Source organism: Gopherus evgoodei, chromosome 7, assembly GCF_007399415.2.
Source record: "Gopherus evgoodei ecotype Sinaloan lineage chromosome 7, rGopEvg1_v1.p, whole genome shotgun sequence".
Classification (NCBI taxonomy): Eukaryota; Metazoa; Chordata; order Testudines; family Testudinidae; genus Gopherus; species Gopherus evgoodei.
The window spans coordinates 71089741-71115493 of NC_044328.1; the positions used below are offsets into that span (position 1 = coordinate 71089741).

A 25753-nucleotide genomic window follows, 5' to 3' on the forward strand; every position below is an offset into this window, starting at 1 on the left:
TAACAAATGCTGCTCGCAGAATTAAAAACTAGCAAAGAAAACTATTCTATTGTCTGTTGCTGTATTATCAAGAGACACCAGTGCATTGCCTACATTGTAACCAGGCCTGAAAACAGACAGATGGGGACCAAGTAAATATGAATATTTCAAATACTGCCAAAGCCACCTTCCTACTTCCTATTTCATAGTCTGACCTTCTTGGGCAGGTTTAGGGACGTGGAAATAGTTGATGTCTGCTTTAAGAAAGCTGGATATCTCACCAAGAACATCCCCAACACTTCTCTGCTGATTTTACCATGTATGAAGAGCACAGGTAAACTTTGATAACAGGTAAGAGCCCAGAGTTCCTGTAGCACATCTAAATCCTTATTGTGTGTGTAACTGCTTGAAGCTCGACCAGAGCTGATGTGGTGGTCATGCCTTTCAGCCACAGATCTGTTTCCATGCATGCAATCTGTCCCATGGAAGTCACAGCAAACTTATATGCAAAGATTCAAACTTGTCCTAGCAAAACACACTTGATTATCTTCAAGGCGTTGGCAACCTGGATTCTTGCTTCACCCAGAACAGTTCCATTGAATGAGACTTTGGAGATGCTGTAGTGAAAGAGAGCCTCATTTGTCTCTGATAGCAGTGGCATAAGATTTTAAATGCTGTCCTAGTCAATCTTCCTCAGAATAGGACTACTATCAGCAGCAACGTCCACTGCATCAGTTTCACTTCCTGCAGGAATTGTATATTAAGGTAGTATGCTAGGGTATGTAAACGGCATATTGATTGATCATGAATGTGATAATCACTCTGTAGATGTAGATCAAGACTAATGTAAGCAAAATGATCATAAAGTGGTAAGATTTTGGACTGCAGTACAATGAAATCGTAAATATGAATTTTTACTAAAAACACACTGAGGAGACTGGAATAATTGGTTATCTCTTCTGTTGCTGTTGGACTGAGAGTGATTCCTACCCAAGTCTCTCTAATGGCCCCGCAAGTGAACCTTTTTCATTTGTGAAGTCACCCCTCAGCCCATAGTTGTCTTTCATTAAGGCAGAATACAGAACAATTTTTCCTGTTTTTAGATTTGAGATCACGATTTTTTTTTGTTTCTACCTTTTATGAATATTCTTTTTAGAAATATGTTTCCTCCAGTTCTCCTTCATAATCTGTATCACAAGTGCATTACATGTAAACAGCATCAGTCCTATTCCTTACCACTTAGTCATAACCAACTGGTAGTTACTTTAACAGCAACCTATTGTGATGTCACAGAATTGATTTCAGTTGAAAAGCAAGCAGTGGGAGTGGATTGAACTCTGCAGCTTACTCTGGTTTCTTGCAGAGGCATGTTCCACCAGTGCAAATGGTGGTACTGCCTACGCTGGGGTTTATATCAGCTGTAGAAAGTAGTTCTGGTTACTGGAATCTTGTCTGCGCCTCTTGCTGTAAGAGGGTTTAAAATTGGCTTGCATTTTTTGGAAAAATTTCTCCAGGGTAGATAGGGTCAACATCTTCAGTCAGGAACAGTAAATGTTAAAAAGACAATTAATATCCTACAATGACTATCTGCTGGAAGAAGTCCTACCTAGGGGAGGGTTTCGTAAATATATGATTGACCGTCAGATGAATATTTGGGGTGATAAAATGCAAGGTGGAATTAAAAAAAAAAGAAAAAAAAAGGAACAGACTATTTAGTTACAATACTAAATACAAACCTGTTCCCTGATCCACATGTTGTGTGGTGGTGGAGATGTTTCTGGCATGTTAAAGCAGGTACACTAAGGAAACCTGGAAGATGTACTGAGACAGAATGGGATTGAACTTCAGGGGCTGTGTCTGACAGGCTGGCTCCAAGAGGGGAGAAAATGATAGTGTTCCGTATAGAAATGTAAATTATGCCCCCTTCTTTTGAGGGCAGAGAGTTGGGGAGAGGACCTGGATTGCTCCCCTAACTCTTGCAGAGCAGGTTGTCGCTTGGAATGACAGTAGATATTTGGAAGGAGAAAAGACCTGAATTTGCTATCACCCCTCCCCCCCGAGCTCCAGTTGGCCAGCTAAGCTGATGCAACCTTGAGACATAGCTGAGCCCTACTTGCTCGGTGCTGATTAGAACTGCCCAGTAGCAGGGCCATATGCTTCATAGGATGAGGGGGCTCTGTGTGATCCTCATGATCATTGCTAGTTTTATATTCTGAGTCTGTATGCAGATTTGTCTCCTCATAGAAGATAAACTACAATCCTGCAAAAGGACACCTTGTATATGAACCTACAGAAATGGATACTAATTTATTTGCATTTTAAATGTAGGATTTATAGGAAACAGCATAAAAGTGAGTGTCTGTGCTTCTGTTATTGCAGACAGTATAATTTTCTTTTCAGCATCCTCCACCAAGAAGCATCCTTCTCCATTAAGAAGAATGAAGAAACGTGTCTGACTCCCTAGGATTAAGTTAGATCATTTGTTGCAAAAGAACATTTTGTAACAAATGATCTATTAGTTTATCAAAGTAATTGGAAATCCCCCCTTCAAGACAGACAAACCCATGACAAATTCAGACAATAAAGACTGTGTAACCAGAACTGTTAAGTTGAAAACATTTTACTACAGAAGACTCACTGGTTTTTGCCAACTTGCTTTTGCGTTTGCTTTTGCTCATGCTGCAGATTTTAAATATGACAATTATTAAATAGTTAGCTGAAAAAAGACATTTGTTGCTGTATCATGCGAAGGTTTCTCCTTCATATGTGACTCTTTGTCAGATTTCAAATGTGCACAGCACTACTGTCATTTCATGCCTTTTTGTGTGGCTGAAGTAAAGAAAGATGTGTTGGTAGCTTCTAATGTTGAACGGATAAAAGTGACCCCTCTCATAACCTGATGGAGACATTTCCTGTAGCTGATAATTTATTTTTAAAAAATTGCCAGTTGCTTCAAAATGTGAGTGCTGCTTCAGAACTATGCAGTGGGCCCTGTAGCAACAGTGAACATACCATCTGGCTCTTCTGTGTCCTGTTCATACTCTATTGTGTTCTCAGCTCTTGCTAGGTGTGTTGACTGCAGTGCCATGATTTTGAGAGCTTGATTCTAGTTTCATATGTGCATCAAACATAATTGTTGACTAAATTCCAATTTGAGGGCCAGAGTCTTTCCTCAGATATACTGTGCAGCCTTACTGTGCAAGGGTTGTAAATCTATGGGCCAAATTCTTCCCTCACAGTTTATCTTGGTGATGCAGAAACCAGTAAAGTCAGCTTGACTTTCAGTTTGCTGGGTGAGTTTACAGGGGTGGCAGCTAGAAAAAACCCATCTTGTTGCTATCCAGATGATATATGGAACCCTTTGTCATTTTGTCACTTTTTTTTTTAAGTGTATAACTGCTCATGGAAATGTGACATCTCTGCCCAGCCCAGTTTTACTAGTATTTGTCTTACCCTGATCTGTCCTTACTGTTCCAAACCATTCTGCTGTATCATAATATTTTGCATCTTATATTTTTCAAAATACTAGACAGATCTTACAAGGCATTTGATTAATGTTGATAAGCATTCTTCCTGCTCTTAAACAATGTAGTGTTAAAATTACACACACCTGGGCAAGATCACTTTAAAAACAAAGTTATGGAAGTTGTATTTTGCTGCAATTTACCACAGACATTGTGCAGTGTTTCATAACGAGATCTGTGGAGGTGGTGAGTTTGGGTTCCTGTGGTGTCATAACTGGATCTCATACATATTTGATGCCAGTTGTTTCCTCAGTCACTTACTGTGTCTTTCAGTTGACTTAGTTTACTCTAGGTTATCAAGCAAACATTACAAATAACTCATATTGTATTACACTATTCTGTACCCTCACTTTTGAGTATTAGAATACACAAGTAAATAGAGCATTGAGCATATAGACATTAGAATTACCAGGAGTAATTTGGTGTATTTAGTATCTGTTGTTTTACTGACGCTGCATAGAAATGGCTCTTACGAACTATAAAATATTTGAGGCTTTTATCACCATCAAAGCAAAATTGCTCTTCACTGTTAAATGCAGGAGTTGTATTTTTCTGTTATCCTTCATACTAAGTATTCAAAGGTCAATAGAAACTAACTTATGATCTGCTTCAAATATTTGAAATGTTAGGATTAAGCAATTAAGAACAAACGTTATGTGAGCGACAATATAATATAAAGTTTTTTGTTTGGTGATATTTTTGTAGGCCAAAAATATATAGCAAGGAAAAGATCTGTTTTCCACAAATTGCCTGTACCTGGCAAACGTGCTACTTTTTGTCAGCTTGTTATGAACATTGTGCTTCTATCTGTTTTAAATTGCAAAATACCCTATTATATATAAGAAAGCTAATCATTAGAAAGTTCATGTTACTAGTCATTTAGTAACTTCTCATCCATCCAGATCTAAAAAGATTGGGGACGCTTATGTACAGTGACCCTCCATTATTCCTCTTTATGGTCATAATGAGTCTGACACACATCTACCTTCATTGATGAACACGCACACTCATCATGTTCCCATGGCTGAAACTGAGGGCTGAATTTGACTATTAAGCAGGATGAATTAAAATCATCAATTGAAAAAATTATTTTTACTCATTTACATGCTGCTCGTTCTTTATTTCCCATTCTGTAGTCTTAAATTGCTAAAACTGAATGTTTTATAGCTTCCTACTTGCAAGTAGAATTTCAGATTTTACTATTTCTTTCCTATTAAAAAGTTTCACACTTAAAATGTTGCTGTATGCTGACAGAAACCAAGTCCATGTCCTGATTAACAGCCCGACCATTATAAACTGAGACACCAAATTGATAAACAAATAGACCATGCTGTATTGGTAATCAGTATCACCTTCCTATACAGTACATTGAACTGCCTCAAGTGAAGAAAGCTGAAATATTTCACCAACCCATATATAGTCTTCCATCCGGATTTACAGTTTGAAGTCCATGACCCTTGTGTTTCTACATTTTTAGATGTTTTTGAAAATTCCACTCATAGGCCCGTTTTGCTACCTTTTTGGTCTGTGTGCAAAAAAGTCACAATAACTGTTAAGGTCTAAGTAACATTACATTGTTAGCAGAAAACAAAATTGAATAAGAGATTTTATGCCATAGAGAATATTTTATTAAATACAATTTTAGCCCCTGATCCTGCAAACATTCATGTAGTTGCTTAACTTTTAGTGGTCCCACTGAAGTCGGACTGACCATGTGACTAAAATTAGTAAGTACCTGCTTAAGTGTTTGCAGAATAAGGATCTTAACTTTCAGTGTTTTGTGGTTTGCTTATAGCAGTTCTGTAAAATTAAAAAAGACTCTCCCAGTAGTAGCATTTAAAAAGTGTTTATAATTTATAATGAACTTAAATTATAGTCTAAAGTTGCAGTATCACATATTTTCAAACAGAGCCTCATCCTGATGATCCTGCCAAGGAGTAAATTACATCTCTCTTTTTACTCTGTCAGCTGTATGCAAGAACAGCATCCTCTTCCATATTTCTTCTGTCACAGTACAACTCAATTTTCATTATTTCAGAGGATGAAGGGAAGTGTACATACTACATGTAATTTTAGTGTTTGGCTAGGAAGAGCCATTTAGAGAAACATCATGAATTCTTATCTGAATGTATTCATGAAACCAAGTAACCCTTTCTCAGTGTGTTAATTGTCCTGTGGAGGAATCTTACTAGTGCCAGGAGGAGCGCAAACCATAAAATGGATATAATTTTTTATGTTTCCACCTTACTAGGCCACTAGGAAAGGAATATGTATAGGAGCAACACAGATGCAAAAGCTAAGGATACTCCACTGTTGGGTTTTTGGAGGTATTTGCGTGCATTAGAGAGTACTAGTTTTTTGCGTCTAGTGCCATGACCTTTGTGCCTCAGCGTGAAGGTTAGTGTTTACACTTCTCCTGCAGGCAGGCAGTATGTAGTTTCCATATACGCCACTACCCTAATATAACACGACCTGATATAACACGAATTCGGATATAACACGGTAAAGCAGTGTTCCAGGGGGACGGGGCTGTGCTCCAGCGAATCAAAGCAAGTTTGATATAACACAGTTTCACCTATAATGCAGTAAGATTTCTTTGGCTCCTGGGGACAGCGTTATAGCGGGGTAGAAGTTTAGTTTCATTCCACTTAAAATATTTGTAGAATGTTTTTAACGAAGTCTTAAGATGTACTGTACTTTGTGTGGGTCATTTGGACAGAATTGCTTCCATCTGACACTTCGTTAATTTTCAAAGACCCAGCAGACCGACATGCTAACTGTGATTTTGTGCCTTTGGCTAGCTACCTCTCAGTCTTAAATAACTTGCCGATTACAAATATTTTTCCTTTCAAACTTGCGTCTGGTTGTGAGTCTACCCAAGAAATCAAGACTGGAAACTGTCACCTTTTAGGAAGGTATAAAGGGTCATTACTGAACTCTGCACAGTTTGCTTTAAATGAGTGTCAAGCCATAAGTGAGTTATCCAGACACATGGAGGGAAAACAAAGTTAGCCAGCAAGTGAAACATATGACTTCCTGTAATTTCCAGTGCAAAACACAGACTTCATGTACACTGCTGCTTCTCAGCATTTCAGCCATGTTTCCTTTTAATAATACGCTGTCATGTCAAATTTTGTCCTAAAATGTTGGTGTGGTTTAATAACAAGCTTTACCAGACATAAGACTAGTAAAGTGTTTCTTAATTTAAAAAACAGACCTGAGAGCGTTTGCAGTGCAAATTTTGCACAGCTGTGGATCCTGCACCGGAATCTGAAACTTCAGATTTAGCAGACACAAAAGTAAAAACACTATAAACTGGTGAAGCCTGGTCTAACTAGGGCTGCCATGGGTGGGCATCTTTATCTAAAACACTGAAGTTGAGCCATTGGCCATTATCTAAGGTAAGGGATGATCTGACAGACAAGTTTTTGTATCCCTAACTGGTCAGAGCCAGAAGCCTTATTCTAACTTGCTGCCAAGGCTCAAAGACCTTGTCTACACTGGTGGCAGCATGAAGGATACGTGCTCTTACACACAGCAGTGAAGGGCAGGCTGTGTCCACACTATGGCATGTTGCTATACAAGGCAGTGAAAGGCTCTGGCAGGAGGCAGTTGAGAAAGGCTTGAGCAGCAGGGACCCCACTGCTTTTCCCTGGCGCTGGAGCCTTTCACTGTGGTGGGGAAAGGCTCTGGTGGCAAGGAGGTAGCGGGATACTACACTGCTAAAAGTGAAGATGAGGGAGGCACTGTGCTTGGATGTGTAGAAAGCCATGTAGTGTGTATACCCTAGGGTTCTGGCATGTCTGTACTCACCTAAGCAATACCTCACTGGCTACATAGCTAGGAAGGGTGTAAGCAGCAGGGCATTCAGTGTCTGTACGCTGCACACTGCCATAAATATAGATCTACCCAAAATGTGTGCACAAGATTCAGGGGGTAGGAACTGGATGACTGAAATATCACAGAAGCAGTGTTGAGGAGCAGAATTAGGGAAGCCCTTGAGTAAGGCCACCTTTGCTCTAGCTTAAGCTATGCTAGTATGAGTGTGCCTTCCTGAGTTGCAATATACCTCAGCTTACAGTGTAGACAAACCCTAACTCTGGGTGTTAGCTCTTTAGTCTAAGTTACAGCCCTTGCAATGTATTTAAATGCGTGCCTAATGTCTGGCAAGTGGTGTGGCTGGAAAACTCACACAGCTTTTAGCCTCTCTGAAGAAGATTCTACAGTGACGTTATACTAATTGACTGACTTTTAATGTTGTCTTTTTGAAGGTATTCCTGTCTCTCAGCAGCACTTAATTTGGAATAATGTGGAGTTGGAGGATGACTATTGCTTGAATGATTACAAGTGAGTATAAGAAAACTAAAACCAGCTGTTCCAAATATAACTATTGCTGTTGGAAACAGAGTACTACAAAACTTTTCCTTTTTTTGTTGACTGTTCACAGCATTTCAGAAGGTTGCACTTTGAAGCTGGTACTGGCTATGCGAGGTGGGCCTATTAACACTAGAAGAGGTAGGTACAAGTTTATTTGTGTCAGTTTCATGTGAAGAATCAAGACAGTTTAATAATGATACTTACACAAATGCTCATAACTGTAGACCATTGTATTTTAGTCAAGCTTTTTGGCTGAATGGACTTTGATTGTAAAGGATTTGGAAGATTTTTGAGGAATATGTAAGGGTGTGTTCACTCATCTTTCATTTGTCATATTTTGTGTTTTTAAGAGCCATTGTGTTTTTAAGAGTAGCCTAAAGGAAACTCTTGATGTGAAGTTGGATTAGACTTTGAAAAGTGAATACTGCAGTAAAACTATTGACGTGGCTGCCTCACATATCCTGAACTGCATGTCTTGCAGGATAAATTTAATGATACAGTAAAGTATTAATCTATAAATTTAACTGGAAACGTTGGCATAGATTATATGTACGCATTATGGTGGGATTTCCAAAGGAGACTTATGGAATTGGATGCCCACTGAAATCCCCAGATTTCTAACTAACATTGAAAAATCTCCTCCAACATGGCTAAGTTACCATTCTGTTGGAATGTATAAATTCTGCATGTCCTAATTATGTAATGTGAAATGTGAAAATATATTATGCGTTGGTAAAGGGACACATCTTAAAAAACATGCTTGCCTAAAATTGTATCTTCTGGTGTTGTTTGCTAATAATAATCTTAGTTTTATAAAGTTATTAGAAGATCATTACTTATACTTTTTTTCATTTAGCACACTTGTGTATAGTCTGTTGAACTTGGGGACATGGGTTCTACATGTTACGAACTCACTTTATAAAACTGGCTATATTTCAAGTCAATATGCCTTTTGAAAAAAATAAAACAAAAAGGGAAAGAGAAGAATCAGGAATCCAGAGCAATTTGGAGTGTAGATGTATTGAAGCAAAGGCTCCCATAACATGTCATTGTGCTTTTGAGATTTGATTGTTTCTATTATCTTCGTTGCTTACTTCAGTGGCAGTTCTTCCTCAGCCTGACATAAATTAACCCTTTGTTTTATTATCCACTCTTCAGGCTGAGTTACATTAGCACAGAACTCTAGAGGAGTCGTCCTAATAAGGTCCATCTTTGGCTAATAATCTGAAGTTCTGTAGTGCGTCCCTAGTCATGAAGGAAAGAGGAGGGCAGTAATTTTGGCAACACATGGCCTTGCCAGCTTCTGCATTTCACATAACCCAACACATCATCTGTTTGCACGTAAACTAGTCTTAATTTTTAATAGTCTAGCAAAAAGGGAAGCAAAAAGGCAGATATAAATTTTAGTTGCTGAGAATGGGTTTTGAGGAGGGCAGTAAAGCTACTGACTTCAAATAGTTTCATGAATGGACTGCACTTTGAATGCTGATGAAAATACATGCACAGAACTGCCTCTATACTGATTCTTAACTAGAAATGCGATAGACTGATTCAGGGATTGGCACCACTATGTTGTGCGATGGACACTTGACAAAATTACTGAACATAGTGACGGACATGAGGAAGGGGGTTTTATGTAACTCAGTCATTCAAATTTTTGAAAATTTACCACGGACCTCAAAATTTTTACCACGGACACATTGCTGACCCCTGGACTGATTTGTTTTTGCTTTTAATTTTCAAACTTTTTGAACCTAACATAGTTGGACAATGCAATTTTTAGGTGACTCTCATCCAAAGAGATGACAGCTGGGTTTTAAGGTTGAAAAATGGTTCATGCTCACAAAGCATATGTACAAGGACACCCAGGTCTTTTTGCAAACGCCCCCCTTCAGCAATATTCTGAATTAGCTTGGAGGTCGAAGAGAAATGTAGTTTGAGCATGAGAATTAGCACACCAAACATTCTCTTATGACTTCAGAATCTCTGTGCCCTGTGAACGGCAGCTCTTAAACTGTAGTAGTGGTTACCCAAGCATGTCATCCTGTCGCATGTTTTGCTTCTTACTACATACAGATGGGGCCGCAGCCTAGCCTGGGATAGGTAAAGCATTGTTATGTGATAAAACCCACAGAGGCATGAAAGCTGAAAGTGAGGAAATCCCTTTGCTATTTTCACTTGTAAAGCACTCTGTAGAAGAGAACTCTACACATCATGTAGGGGATTCACATCTAATCAGGATTAAATGAGTTCAACTTTCAAAGCAATTTAAAAAAAATCTGCCTGACACTTAGAGCTTTCATATAATGAAACCTCAATTGCAGTGTCACTGTAAGTACAATCTACTATACATAACTGTAAAAATGCCTTGTTTTACAAAACTCTGCTCTAGTCTTTTCACTGAGTGCTCGTAGGTTGTTGTCATAGGAGAATTACATTAGTCTTTATTTCTAAAGGTGCTCCTTGCTCTAATCATATTTTCTCTAATTCAGAGTAATCAAATCTAACCTCACTCTTCCTCATTTTAGAATGGTAAAATTAATCAAGGTTTAAAACCCCAAAGTGGGTCTGATTTCATTGGTCTTTGTATCTCCTCTGCTCATTTTTCAAATGAGATTTAAGTATTTTAGGGGGAAGTTTATATGTAAAGTTTTCCTATCAGTCTGTCTAGGTATTGGTTCTAGTTAATTTATTTTACTTATAAATCTAGTTAGTAGAATTCTCCACCCTTAATCAGCTAACTTTGTTTCTCCTTTGTCTTTCTATCCTGTCCTTGGACATCTAAAGGCCCTTCTGTGTTTGGTCTGCCTTTCCCTTTTGTGTCCTGCTCCCCATCTCCTATGCATGTACTGCAGTGCTGGGGAAGAGGTGTGCTTTCTGTCCAAAGCCACCGGTGTGTGCGGGACTTCTCTCTTCTGCTGTTGTAGGCAGATAGGAAGAGGCAGGGTCTGATGCCAGATCTTCAATAACTACGCAGGATCTCATAGTCTGCTCATTTATCTCATTCCATCCTTTCCCATATGTGGAATTCTGTTTGGAGCTGCTGCTGGTGATGTGGGGTCTCCTTCAATAAGAGAGTCAACAAAGGGAGGGGCTACTAATGGAAAGGGCAGGAGAGTCAGACAGATGAACAGGATATAATATCAAACACCTTCATTTTTAGGTTGTGCTTTGTACCATTCCAGTCAACTGTTTCTGGCACCTGAGCTTTAAAAATAACCCTACCTCTAAGCTGTCCCCAGATGCACACAATGATGTGGTCAAAGCATTCATGCGATAGCTTTCCTAAATGTTGTTGTAGCAGGTGCTACTGGACTCCCTGGGACTATAATTTCCTTTTAAAAGAGCAGTGAGTGTCTGCAAGGTAGTTGTGATGTGGATTTTAATGTCTCTGACAGGAGGAATGTAGGTGCTTGTGAAGCTGGGTGATAAAACCCTATCTCAGATAGCTAGAGGCTCATAGCTGTCAGTATTTAGACTTGTCAACTCAGGGAGGCTCCATTGGCTCCTCTGGGCTAACTGCCAGCAGTCATTGAAGTCCCCTAGAGGGTGGAGATATAAACCTAGCAGGGGGAGATGTGGGAACTTGAGCTAGGTACTAGAGTGCTTCAGACTCTTGAATGCACTCCCACAAATGACTTGTAGTTTGAACTCCCTGTGGTTCCATCTATGAAGGTGTTTTATGTTTGAGTGCTGACTGAAAAAATATTTTGTTGAACATTTCAAGTTGTGCAGATTACTGTTTTCTTCCTGAAGACTGTTCCATCAGTGACATTTTCAAACCATCACTGTAGATTTCTTTAAACACAGTATGCAGGTTGAGGTGTTCTACCTCAGCCTCTTTGAAGGAGTAGACTTGAAAGTTGAAATAGACTGTTTTTCATTCTGTTTTCTCCTATAGTTCCTGTGGAAGACCCTATTAGGGAAATGGCTGAATACATGGACCCCAGTCGAGATGAGGTCTGGGAGAAGGGGCCATCCAACAAACAAGTTACCTTTTTGGTGTACCGGGAAGGAGATCAGTTGAATTTCTTCCGTGTTGTAGACAGGGGGGATGGCACTTTAACACCATTATCTGAATCTTTAAGGTAAAAAGTGGGTTTTGATTTCCATGTCTGGTTTCAGAGTGGGGAAAGCTGTACAACTTTTTAGCTGTTATTCCTTAACTTGTGTCCAAAGAATATTAGACTGCCACAAGCATTACTATTACTGATCAAATTTGCAGATGAGACAAAGCTGGAGTGGGGTGGAGTTGCAGGCACTTTGAAAGATAAAGCTAAAATTCTAAGGGATCTTGATAAATTGGAGAACTGAGCTGTAGACAGCAAATTAAAATTAAACAAAGGTAAGGTGCTACACTTTGGGAATTAAAACCAAATGCACAAAACACTGAGTGGAGGATAACTGGCTTGACAGAAGCACTGCTGAGAAGAGGATCCGGGAGTTGTGGTGGATCACAACTTCAACATGAGTCAGCAATGCGATGCTGTGGCAGACAGTACCGCTCTACTTGGTGCTGGTTAGGCCTCAGCTGGAGTACTGTGTCCAATTTTGGTCACCGGTGTATAGAAAGAACGTGGAGAAACTGGAAAGGATCCAGACACAAGCAACAAAGACGATCAAAGGGATGGAATGCAAGCCATATGAGCAAAGATTGAAGGAACTGGGTATGTTCAGTTTGAAAAAGAGGAGACTAAGGAGGGACATGATAGCAGTCTTCAGGTATTTGAAAGGCTGCCATAAAAAGATGGATAAAAGTTGTTTTCTCTTGACACAGAGGGCAGGACAAGAGGCAGTGGGTTCAAACTACAACAAAGTAGATTTAGGTTAAATTTCAGGAAAAGCTTCCTGACTGTAAGAACAGTAAGACAATGGAACAGACTGCCTAGGGAGGTTGTTGGAGCTCCTTCACTGGGGGTTTTCAAAAGGATGATGGATAGCTGTCTGTCTTGCATTGTTTAGACACAATGAATCCTGCGTCTTCGCAGGGGATAAGACTAGATAACCCTTGTGGTCCCTTCTAACTCTCTGGTTCTGTGGTTAGTGTTTAAATGTGTTCAAGTTGGATGCCCTAACTAAGCAGCAAGGCTGCAGAGGATGCAGTAATGCTGACTAATATTCTCTCTCTCAATACAAAGTGAAACAAAGCTGACTTGGCCTCTGAGAGCAATCTAGAATTTCCATCTCTGATGAGAGTGAACTTGGAAACATACAAAAGAAGTATTGCTTCAGTACTTTCCCACCCCCACCCCCCATATAAAGTTGCATGTGTAGTTTTATAAACATTTGTTCTCACAGCCCAAACTTTTCTTCTTTACCTATCCTGCAGTGAAGTCATAGTCATGGGTAGGATCTGACTTCTACACAAGTTTTGCCTTCGGTTCCCAAACAGCTGGACTTTTTGCTGAAATGATCAGTATTGAAATAGTACTGTTGACAGCTATAGTCATAGGCTTTATTTAGATGAAAGCTGTTAATGCATCAGATCCATTACAGGTGGCCAGCTGTGATAGAACTTAGAGACTTGTAGCTTTGGTGCTGATGGTCCCTATCACCTTAACTGGAAAATTAACTATTAGCTGACATTCAGTAGTAGGCTGCTACCAGTGCAGAGGCCAGCAACTCGAGATATGACATGCACTAAGCCAGTGTAATACATAATGACAAAATCATAATTTTTGTTCAAACTTAATAGTATCAGAGAATTTAGGAATCTGTTAGTAAAACACTTTCAGTTCTTTAAAATCTTCTGGTAGCTGAGTTAAAAGTTCAGCTGTCTTGCTTCCATTTGTGATTGCATGTCGGTTGGCAAAATCAAGGGTGGCTCTTCGAGTGCTTACTCACGTCCATTCCATTGTAGGTGTGTGTACTTGCCCTATGCACCGGTGCCAGGACTTTTTCCTTCAGTGGTGTCCGTAGGGCACCAACTCTGGCACCCTCTGGACTGGCGGGCATATGCGCCGGTATAAGGGATACCACCGGCTCCCCATTCCCTAAGTTCCTTACCACCAGTGACAGTGCTTCAGCAAGATTTCCTAATTTGTTGTATATAGTTATTTAAAGTTGTATAGTTAATAGTTCCCTTACTGTTAAATTAGAAACAGTTAATTAGTCCCGTACGGGACTCAGCCTAGGGACAGGCATGCCCCGGTCCTTGGGCTTCAAACCTTGTGACTGTTGCAAAACCCCCATGCCAATCAATGATTCCCATAGAAGTTGCTTGAAATGCTTAGGGGAAACCCACGTGAGTGACAAGGGTTGGATTTGCAAGAACTTAAGGCCGCGGACCAAAAAGGAGTAGAACATTCGTCTCCAAGCGCTCCTTATGGAGTCAGCCCTCGCACCGGCCTCGGAACTGATGAGATCAGATTCTGCTCCAAGCACTGTAGCCTAAGTGCAGAGTGCACCACTGGCAGCAACCGGCGCCGATCCCCATCCCTAGTCCCAGCTAAAAAGCAAAAAAGCCGAGGGGCTTATCTGCCAGAGTTCACGGCGTTGGTCCCCAGACTTTAGGCACCATTTCTCAGGTTCTAGGTGTTGATCACGAATGGTCTGACGCAGACGCATGGCACCAGTCTCCAGAGCCCTGGTGCTGGGAGTGCCTGAGCCACTCTCCCAGCTTATGGCACCGTTCCAGAGGGTTGAGATTCTGGTCCCTGGAGCCCCATCACCGATACGGTTCACTGTGGGCATGTCGACAGTCTCTGACACATCGGTCTTCTTGCTCCCGAGAAACATGAGGCGTCAATTGGGGTACCGTTGCCAATCCACCAAACACTGTGGCTGGTCCTCAAAGTTGCAACACCGAGAGCCATCGCCCCTGTACAGGTCCTTGATGGAGGTCCATGGCCAGAGCTGATGGAATCAGGGCAGGTAGGCGGCCTCAGTACTGCACTCATCCCCCAGACAAGTCTCTCCCTCTTTGGGCTTGGACAGCAAGGAGGAGACCCTGCCTGTAGGCCAAGGCCACTCGCCGAGGGCATTGGCATTCCCATCTGGGCCACCAGTGGCAGCATGGCCCCAGGGTCAGTGGCCCGACCCCTGGCATCTATGGAACCCCTGGGGTTTCCCTGCTTGTTGCAGGGGCATAGGTCGGTCTCGGGGGCATCTGAAAGTCAGTCATCAAGTCTTCTGCCCACCCCGACTCGGACGCAGAGTCAGAGCAGGCTCCCTAGGGACAGGCAGCCCTGGCCGAGGCTCTCCTAGCAGAATTGGCACAGTTGGCAGACCTGCTGCCTCCTCATCTTCGCCCAATGAAGTGATAACTGGGCCTACCAGGAGCTTTTGAAGAGGGTTGCCTCAAACCTGGGGCTGGAAGCTGAGGAACTGGCAGAACCCTTGGACTCTGTTTGATGTGCTAAGGGCAGCAGCCCTCTCCAAGGTGGCGTTGCTGGTGCACAAGAGTATGGTGAAAATTACTAAGGCCCTGTGGCAGACAGCCTCCCCCGTTCCCCCCTGTCTCCAAGTGGGCAGAAAGAAAATACTAGATCCCAGCAAAGGGGTATGAGTATCTTTATATTCACCCTGCCCCAAGATCACTGGTTGTGTCAGCAGCCAATGAGCATGCTAGACAGGGCCAACTGGGATCGATGCCTAAGAACAGGGAGGCAAAGAGGCTCAATTCTCTTTGTGTAGACGAGCGGACTCACCCCTGCGATGCCTCCTGCTGGCGACTTCCAGGAATTAGCTCAATACAGCTCTGGAGCACCCTCTGCAGGCTGGTGATCCACCTGTCCTCTGGACCCCAGTGCCCTTGTACCTGGGGTGCTGCTCCCTAGCAGTAATCCCCTCAATCTTAGGGTCTCCCCTCCCTGGGGAACCCTCACCCACTAGTCCCACTTCACCTCAGTATAAGGCTACTGCCAGTCATCATCTAGCCTCATGCCCTGGGGCAGACTGCAGTATCAGCCTACTTATCACTGGCAAGGAGGGTTTGGACCTGCTGCCTTGCCCTACCTCTGGGCTGTCCTCTGCAACCCCCAGTACCTTTAGCCCAATGCTAGGCCGCAGCCTGGGGCTTTCCAGGCTGGAGCTCCCCAGCTCCTCAGCCTGTCCCCAGCCCTGCTCCATTGAGGTACTTTGTCTCTAGCTCCCTGCAGCCAGGCCCTTCTCCTTCTACAGGCAGAGGGAGACTGCTTGGGCTTGTGGCTCGCAGCCTCTTATAGGGACCAGCTGGGCCTGATTGGGGCATGGCCCCAGCTGAGCCTACTTTCTCCAATCAGCCCAGGCTTCTTGCCCTAGCCACAGCCCTCTCCTAGGCTGTTTTCACCCCTTCAGGGCAGGAGCAGGGCACCACCCTGCTACACTTTGGTAGCAAAATTTATTCTATGTCCAGTCTCCAGCTGAGAGTAGTCAACCATCAGGCCTTACTTGGCTGTTACGATTTTATATTTGGCAGTCCATGCCCACGTTTATGGATTTGCTGTCAGAGGAACCCAGGAAGGAATTCCTGGCTATCCTCGATGAGGGGAGAGCTGTGGCCAGGGCAGCCCTCCAAGCAGCCTCAGTTACGACAGACTCTGCAGCCCAGACTGTGGGTTTGGCCATTTCTATAAGGCGGGCATTCTGGTTGCAGTCATCGGGTCTGTCGATGGAGGTTCATCCAGGACTTCCCATTTGATGGCCTGGCACTGTTTTCGGAACAGACAGGCAGTAAATTACATGGCCTGAAAAACTTTAGGGCTACCTTGCGCTACCTGGGCCCTCGCATGCTGGGGCTGGTGAGGAAGCAGTTTAAGCTGCAACAGCCCCACAGGTTCAGGAGCCGACCTCGCTCGGAGCCCTTCTGCAAGAAAGGCAAGGGCTATAAGCGCCAGCATCCTCTGCTCACTCAAGCTCCACTCGTAACCAACCGGGTAACAAGCAGGCATTTTGAGGGTGCGCTTGAGGGCAGCATTCCAGCCTGTGTCCTGGATCCTGCTCCCCTGTTGTTTTCCAACAGTTTGTCCCCTTTCCTCCCTGCCTGTGCCTCTGTAACATTGGACCAGTGGATCCTCAGCACAGCAGCAGGGGGATATACCCTCTGGTTTATTTTTATTCCACCCTACCTCCCCGTCCCTCTTTAGGGACCCTTCTCATGAGCATCTGCTCACTCAGGAGGTACAGGGCCTTTTGCGGGTGGGAGCTGTGGAGGAAGTCCCTCTGCACTTGAGAGGAAAAGGGTTTTACTCCACTATTTTTTTTTATCCTAAAAGCCAAGGGGGGTTTACGCCCTATCCTTGACCTGCGGAGCCACAACCAGTATCTCAGGAAGTTGACGTTCTGCATGGTCTTCTTGGCCTCCAGCATTCCTTCCCTGCATCCAGGAGACTCGATCTGACAAACACTTACTTTCACACATTGATATTTCACGGACACACATGGTTCCTACATTTCGTAGTTGGGACCGCCCACTATGAATTCGCAGTGCTCCTTTTTGGCCCAACAACGGTGCCAAGGGTGTTTACTAAATGCATGTCGGTGGCGGCGGCCTACCTCAGATGTCGGGGTATCCAGATCTATCCATACATCAATTACTGGCTCATCAAGGGCTGCACCAGGGTCCAGGTCCAGCGCTATGTCAAGACATTGTGAGCCACTTGTCAAACTATGAGCCTGTTGATAAATGAACAAAAATCAGCATTGATCCTGGTCCAACAGATAAGAGTTTATCGGAGTGGTGCTTGATTCTACCCGAGCCAGAGCGTTCCTGCCAGAGGCCAGGTTCAAGGCAATGTCAGATATGATTGCCAGCGTCAATGCACACCCTCTCACCACGGCCCGGGTCTGTCTTAGACTCTTGGGGCACATGGCAGAATGCACATTCATTGTCTGACTTGCGAGACTCAGGGTGTGTCCCCTCCAGATGTGGCTGGCATCGGTCCACTCCCTGGCCAGACATTACCTAGACAAGGTCATCATGAGCCCTTCGTGGATACTTACCTCTCTGCAGTGGTGGTACGATCTGATTCAGGTGATGGAAGGTGTACTGTTCGCAAGCCTGCAACCACCGTCTCCCTAATTTCAGATGCATCTGACCTCGGTTGGGGAGCGCACCTTGGTACGCTGCGGACTCAAAGGTTATGGTCTTGAAAGGAGCTTGCGTTGCATATAAACATTAGGGAGCTCAGAGCCATCTGCCTGGCTGCAGTGTCTTCCATCCCGGCGGTGCAGGTGTTGACGGACAACACAGCCTCCATGTTCTGTGTCAACAGGCAGAGGGGAGCTTGATTGTCAGCTCGTGCCAGGAGGCCCTCCATCTGTAGGACTTCTGCATCCGGCATGCAATCCACTTGGAAGCCTCACACCTCCCCGGTGTCTGGAACATGCTGGTGGATCACCTCAGCAGGTCGTTCTCTCATCACGAGTGGTCCCTTCACTTAGAGGTTGTCAGAATGCTCTTCCAAAAATGGGGAGCTCCCTGAGTGGACCTGGTTGCCACCAGAAAGAACAGAAAGTGTCATCAGTTTTGTTCTCTCCAAGGCCTCGGCAGAGGCTCACATATCCAATGCCTTTCTTCTGTAATAGTCAGGAGACCTGATTTACACAACCCCGCCAGTTACAGTCAGCAAAGCCCTCCTAAAGATCAAGAAGGGACAAGGCACAGTTCATTATGATTGCCCCAGCATGGCCTTACCAGCATTGGTTTGGCATGCTCAGTCACCTGGCCGTAGCAGCCCCATGGCCACTTCCCAGCCTCCCAGCCCTGCTCTGACAGGATCATGGTAGAATCCTGCACCCAAACTGAATCTCTTCACCTCACAGCTTGGATAGTGTGTGGCTGAATCCAGAGAAACAAGCCTGCTGTAGTCAGTTACAGCAGGCTCTCTTGGAGAGCAGAAAGCCCTCCATTGGAGCAACTTGCCTGGCAAAGTGGAAGTGTTTTTCCTTCTGGGCTTTGGAGCAGAATATCTCCCCAACCCAGTTGTCTCTGCAGTCCATCCTGGATTACTTGCTTCACTTAAAGCACTAGAGTCTCACCTTCTCTTCAGTTAAGGTGCATGTGGCTGCCATAATGGCCTTCTATCCTTGCATCCAGGGTAGATCGGTGTTCTTGCATGAGGTGTCAGTCAGGTTCCTGAAAGGCCTTGAAAGACTCTTCACCAGTCCAGGACCTGGTTCCCCAATGGGACTTCAACCTGATCCTCTCTAGGCTCACGTGTCTTCCCTTTAAGCCTGTGGCTTCTTGTTCCCTTTCCCACTCATCTTGGAAGACTGCATTCCTTGTAGTTGTTACCTTGGGGAGACGTGTCTCCGAAATTAAAGCCATCACTTCGGAGCCCCCATACATGATATTCTACAAGGACAAGGTCCAGCTGCGGCATCATCCAGCCTTCCTGCCAAAAGTGGTGTCACACTTCTATGTCAACCAGGATATCTTCCTCTTAGTGTTCTGTCCAAAGCCTCAGATGACCAATGAGGAGAGGTAGCTGCACACTCTAGATGTCAGGCGCACGCTGGCAGTCTACCTGGGGCGCACTAAGCCCTTCTGCAGATTGACTCAGCTCTTTATCACGATAGCTGACATGATGAAGGGCCTTCCAAAGTCCCCTCAGAGGATTTTGAATTGTATCACCACCTGCATCCATACTTGTTAAAAGATGGCGCAGGTTGGGCCTCCACTGATAGTGAAGGCTCATTCGACTAGGGCTCGGGCATCTTTCGCTGCCTTCTTGGCGCACGTCCCTATCCAGGACATCTGCAGGACCCCAATGTGGTCTTCAGTACACACATTCATGACACATTATGCCATCACCCAGCAAGCCAGAGATGATGCTGGATTTGGCAGAGCTGTATTGCAATCAACACATCCCTGAACTCTGAACCTGCCTTCGATGACACTGCTTGGGAGTCACCTACAATGGAATGGACATGAGCCAAGCACTTGAAGAAAAGATGGTTACCTTTCGTAACTGTTGCTCTTTGAGATGTGTTGCTCATGTCCATTCCATGACCCACCCTCCTTCCCCTCCATGACCCATCCTTGTTCCCGGCAAGAAGGAACTGAGGGAGGGGGGAGCCAGCAATGCTCCTTATACTGGCGCGTATGCATGCCGCTCTAGAGGGCACCAGAGCTGGTCCCATATGGATACCGCTGAGGGAAAAACTTCCAGCACTGGCGCACATGGCAAGCGCACACACCTACAACGGAATGGACATGAGCAACACATCTCGAAGAACAACAGTTATCAAAGGTAACCATCTTTTTCTAAATGAGTTTAAACTTTATTTTCTTTTTTTTTCCCCAGCCAATCTATCAGTCTCCATTGATTCAGCCAACAGTTAAAAATTGAATCTCTTGAGTTACTAAGATGAAAATGACCTTTTCTTACTAGAAGCTACAGACTCCAGAAGCAGATTCCTAAAACTTAGTGGTGCTTTGAAAAGTAATGATGGCAAACAGATCCTAACTTTTGTGTTTATACCTCACCAGATAAGAGCTCTATGGCTTTTTGAATCTAGGGTGGGAGTTGTATATCTGATACCACATATATCCACTTGGCTGGCTGCCAAGATATTTTCATGTATCCAGACGCATGTTGTTATAAGAATATTATTTAATGTCCCCCACTCTTGCCTCAAAGCTCAGTTACTAGTCAAGACTTGCTTATATTATGGGAAGACTTAAAGGAACCATAGAATATAACACATCTACAGCAAAATAACTTGTTTTGCTATAGAATTGAAGTTTTACAAGCACGTAGACACCCTTTTGTCACCATTTGATGATTCTGTCACTAAAAACTATCTGGAAAATATTGCTGACAGTAATTTAAAGACCAATTTTCGGTTTTGGGTATAACTTAAAAACTTAAGTTATAAGATACTCTAATCTGCATAAGGCCTGGTCCACACACACAAGTTTTTGTACCAGGCTAACTATGTTGGTTAGAGGCATGATATTGTACCAAAATAATTATACTGGTACAAGTGTAAGGATGTAAGCTATACCAGTACAGGCACTTTTACACCAGTATAACTGCTTCTGCACTAGAGAGGCTGTACGTATTTAAGTGTATTGGTATAGTTTAAAGCAGTACAAATGCTGTGTATAGACAAAGTTTGTCAGTAAGTTCCCAGCACTGTGACTGTTACTGTTTTAAATAGGCATTCCAAACTCTATTTCTATAACAAAGATGATGACTAATATGCTTATTCTTTGGCCTTACTCCCTAGGATTCTCTAGTTAAAGGTCTATGTATTATTGAATAATGATTACAATATGTAGGGGTCAAGTATCAGGGGGTAGCCGTATTAGTCTGTGTCCACAAAAACAATGAGGAGTCTGGTGGCACCTTAAAGACTTAACAGATTTATTTGGGCATGAGCTTTCATGGGTAAAAAAACCTCACTTCTCCCCCCAGCCCCCAGAAGTTGGCTGCAGAGATGTTGGCTGCCACTAGGGGCCACTGTACCTGGTAGAGCCCAGCTTGCAAATAGACAATACGGCTGGGGGTAGGGGGAGGGAACTTGAGAGTTCCCAGCATCTGCAGTTTCCTGCACGCCCTTAAGGAAGGAGGCAGTGTGCAGGAAACGCCACACAATCCTGAGATGCAGCATCAGACTGTTTCTCTGGATCCTTGGGCTCTAGAAGGGTAGCTGGTATGAGTGTCTGGGCTGGGAGAGGGGCCCTGGAGCTGGCTTCTGGGGGCTTAAGTGTTTGAGTGTCCGGGTTGGGGGGGAGCAAGGGGGGGCTGAGAAGCAGGAACTGGGTTGTCAGTGGTTTCTTTAACTCTACATCTGGGGGGATTTTTGTGTCTGTGTTGTTACAGACATACTTGCTGACAGGTATTTTGAAATAAATTACCAAAATAATTGAAACTGGCATGATTAAAATTTGCAGAATTTTTAATTTTTTGGTGCACAATTCCTCCAGGAGTAAATGTAAAGAATATAAACTTAACAAAAGGCAGTGCTGAGTGTGTGCTTTCCCAAACTACTGTATGCTGTATAGAAGGAGATGATAAAAATGTGTAATGAGGGGAGGGCAAGGGGAGAAAGCTGTCACTGTGCCCTTCATGCACACCACTCTGCTTCAGTAAGTAGCACATGTGGAACTTTGAAACAAGAAGGTAAGGAGATAGAACTAGTAACAACTGATCATCTATTGGCTTGCTGCAACCTGCCTGCAGCACTAGACATTGAATCTGGGGCAGGGGTGGAGCCCAACAATCTGGCTTCTATGATCTCTAGATACTTTGCCTTTGCTAGTTTGGTGCATATTAACTTGGGAAAGGTTCTAAGTCCCTTGTCGCTTTCCTTTCTGTTTGGAAATCAGATTTTAAGGCTAAGTCTATAGATGTCATAGGGTAGGAGATTGTAAGAAGGAACGTAGTCTTTCAAATTTGTCTGTTTATATACTTTCTAGTATCTGCCAAGTGTTCTAATTCTTGTTCTTAAAAATTAGCAGTCTGAATTTCCCTGTCAGTTAAGACCATGGTATTCTAATGTATGATTTTGAAATATGAATGTACCAGAGTGTAGCTAAATACTTTATTTTCAGAGAAATACATTATGCTGAATGGGTTTTCCTAGGACACCTTGTTAGGGCTATTGGTCCAAATTAGTGCATCAAAATAGTAAAAATGAACACTGTTCCTAAAAAGTGAGTTTGTTTTTTATTTTTATTGTTTAACACCCAGAGCACCTAACCAGGTTAGGGCCTACTTGTGCTAGGTGCACCAAACTAAATACTCCTCTTCCTGCTCTGTTTTAACCCCAGTACTTCCTGGGAGAAACTAGCCAAGGACATTTTTCCTAAACACAGCCCAATCTTTATTCAACTTAAAAAAAGTCTGTAAGCAAGCAGGAAGTTCATGATGCCAGATTTTGTGTGGGTCATGGGAGAGTGGAGGAGGGGAGAGAGGACACAAATCAAGCTTTCCTTCCAGTTGAGCTTGATGTGAAAAGGTTCAGAATAACTCTTAGAACATTAGCATTTTCCAGCTTGCCAGCCGAGTAAATGCTTAAGAACATAATGTTCATTGTCAGCTGGGTGTCAGCAGTAGAGCATCTTGTGATTCAGGAAATTGATGTTTCCTGCTTGGCCATGGCACCCTTACAGACACTCCAGCTACCCCTTAGCTGCTGTCTTTTGGGACAAAGGCCAGGTGCCTTGGAAAGGCATGGGGGACAGCTTCTTTTCTTTGTCCCTTGACTGTGGGGTAGAGAGTTTAGGGACCACCTCCTTCCATTTGTTACATACATGTGAGTCTTGGTGGTGAGTGGCTCAGACATGTCCACTTCCTTTGATCGGCCTTTCCCGCTTTGTCTGAGAGTGGGAGCAGAGCTCAGTCACACTCACTCACAGAGCAGGAGCAATTGATGCTACTTGGGACTGGTTTGGATTATGTGGCCTGTCCCTCTGGACCATTTTATCCCATCTTACAGTAAAGGTAAGAGATAGCACCTGCTAACCAGTAAACAAATAATGCAATTACATTATCTTTATGTTGAAGAGGAAAGTTGCTAAAATCTTGGTGTAGCCCTCGTGCTCCACTCCTGGGGCCCATGGGACTGGGGGCTTATTCATCTCCTATTTCAGATAAAGATGAGTTTTACAGCATGGAACTTGTGAAGACTGATACTTAAAAGGACCCAGTCTGCTTGAAATCCACTCATTCAAACAATTACTTTACAGGTAGTTTCAAGTACTTTCTCTCCCCAAATTCCCATCACAACTTGTGGTTTGCCATACACTTTTCTCTTTTTTAAAAAAATGCCCCCCTTCTGAGTGGGTGGTGTGAGACCTGTTCAAACAGGAAAACCTACTACAGGAAAAGAAGTGAAAGAAACATGCTGTCAATTGCACAGAGTAAAATGAGTGTGTGGGGGGGAGAGCTCTCAGTTCTTTTGTTATAGTTATCATAGGCATTGCTTAGAACAGTTGTAGGTGAAAAACAGACAGACAAGTGACTTTTTTTAATTATCTGCAAAGTTGAGAGTCTAGAAGGGTTTTTTAATGCAGAATCTTTACTAGTAAAGGTATAAAATGTTTGCTTTCTCTCTAGGCACAGCTGTTCAGTTTCTAGTGAGGAAGTACATGACTGTTACTCATATTCTAATTTAGGATTTGCCTACCTAGTCTTCCAAGAACTGTCCTTGATCTGTGCCTAGAGAGTCAGCACAAACACTGGTTCTTCATTTAAGTGGAGCAGACTGCCTCTGTAAACCATGGAAGATGACAGCTTTAATTTGTGATCATATGATTGAGACACATCTGGCTCACGCAAATATAAAATTTGGCATGCTGTGTTATAATTACACCTGTTTGACTGGTGATAACTACTTCCTGGCTGTTAGTTCTTTCCATGTCTCTCTTGGAGAGAAAATACTTCTGTTAAACTTGAGAAGACAGTTGTATGAATCAAACCCTATAACCTTTTTAATGTTCCCAATGTTTCACAGTTAAGTGTTGGAAGTGTATTAATAAAATGCTTGCTAGATGAAAAAAATAGGTATAAGATTTAAAACCTATGTATTTTAGAAGATGGTGTGATGTTACATTATTTCCAGTGATCAGTGCTGTTGATTGGCAGGTTATGTTAGATGTATTTTTTCTTGTTAGGTCTAGCGGTGTTAGTGTTTCCTTTTTCCAAATGAGATTCTTTAGAACCCTAACTGATCCTATTTGTTTTTTATTTTAAAAAAACGACACAGAATGTCAAATCTACATGGTTGATCCTTCCATTTCCATTTATGGTGAAAGCACCCCTTGGGATGGATAGAAATGTGGACTTCCCATCCATGACAGTGTCTGGTTAATGGGAAAACTGATCAGCCTGTTAGTCATACAATTAACAGCTTTAGCCATGCCAGCAGGAGACACTAATGGAACTGGATGTTGACTCTTAGGGGAAAATATACAGTGGGTGCAAAACAACCGCATACAGTATAATAATTACCCAGTAGCTTGGCTATATTCTAATCTCATAATTATCATTTCATCCCATTAAGGAATTCTTGTTTTCACCTAAGAAAATTACTTTTGAGATATCCTTCCATACAGTTAATATAATGCTTTGTCAATGGATGGACTACTGGCTTTGTCTTTCTAGTTTTGTGTGTAACTACATTGATAGTTTTTGGATAAGTACCTTGATTTTAGAGTGTGAAAACACAAAAGCTTTATTTTCTTTCTCTTTTCAGTGGTGGTTCAGTTTATAACTTATACGGAGATGATGACGAAGAAACAGAGGCATCTCCTTCTGGCCAACAGATTATTGAGAACTCGATTACTATGAATAAAATGAAGCTGCTCAAGGCAAAGATGGAGAACATGAATCTCAGTAAAAAGGTGAGGTGGTGATCTCGGTACCCCTACCATAAAACGGTTCATGCCTTCCCATTGCAGGTTTTTCTAGAGTGCCGATTAAATACATTCTGGTTGTGCTCTTGGATAATGTAGACATAAAGGGCATTTCTTTTGGTATTCATTTTGTTATGTGGTGGGCTGAGGCACAAGTGGTCTTCAATTATGCAAATAATTAGTTTAATCTGGACCCACTGCCTCAGCATTCAAAGAATTCAGTGCTGTATCATGGATTCTTTCACCTTTCAATGCTTCACTAACATAAGGCTATTTAATACTTAATTCTGCTGTTTTGTAGTAATGCTATGGTGTTCATAAGTACAGTCAGTAAGCAAGTGGTGTCAGTCCCAGGATATGACACACACAAGGTGGGTGAGGTGGGATTGGACAAGCTTTTGAGCTACACAGAATGTGTAGCTTAAAAACTTGTCCTTCCACCAACAGAAGTTGATCCAATAAAAGATATTACCTCACCCACTTTTCTTAATCAGTAAGCAAGATAACTATCTGCTGAAAAGTACTGATGTCTTTTTAATTAGAAAAAGTATGAACGAGAGACTGAGGCACTAGGCTGGGTTCAGTT

General features: G+C 42.9%; 1 protein-coding gene across 5 annotated transcripts in view; it reads left to right on the forward strand.

Moving 5' to 3' along the window:
• The window catches only part of ZFAND4 (zinc finger AN1-type containing 4), a 38656-nt gene that overhangs the window by 2694 nt on the left and 10209 nt on the right, over nucleotides 1-25753 (forward strand). For 3 of the 5 annotated variants that reach the window (XM_030571026.1, XM_030571025.1, XM_030571028.1), the window contains exons 3-6: nucleotides 7775-7850; nucleotides 7951-8018; nucleotides 11782-11968; nucleotides 25008-25155. In XM_030571026.1, coding sequence (XP_030426886.1) covers nucleotides 7775-7850; nucleotides 7951-8018; nucleotides 11782-11968; nucleotides 25008-25155 — 479 coding nt within the window. Of the gene's footprint in view, nucleotides 1-206; nucleotides 331-7774; nucleotides 7851-7950; nucleotides 8019-11781; nucleotides 11969-25007; nucleotides 25156-25753 lie in introns of all 5 variants that reach the window. The other 2 variants (XM_030571030.1, XM_030571029.1) reach the window with 2 other exon arrangements.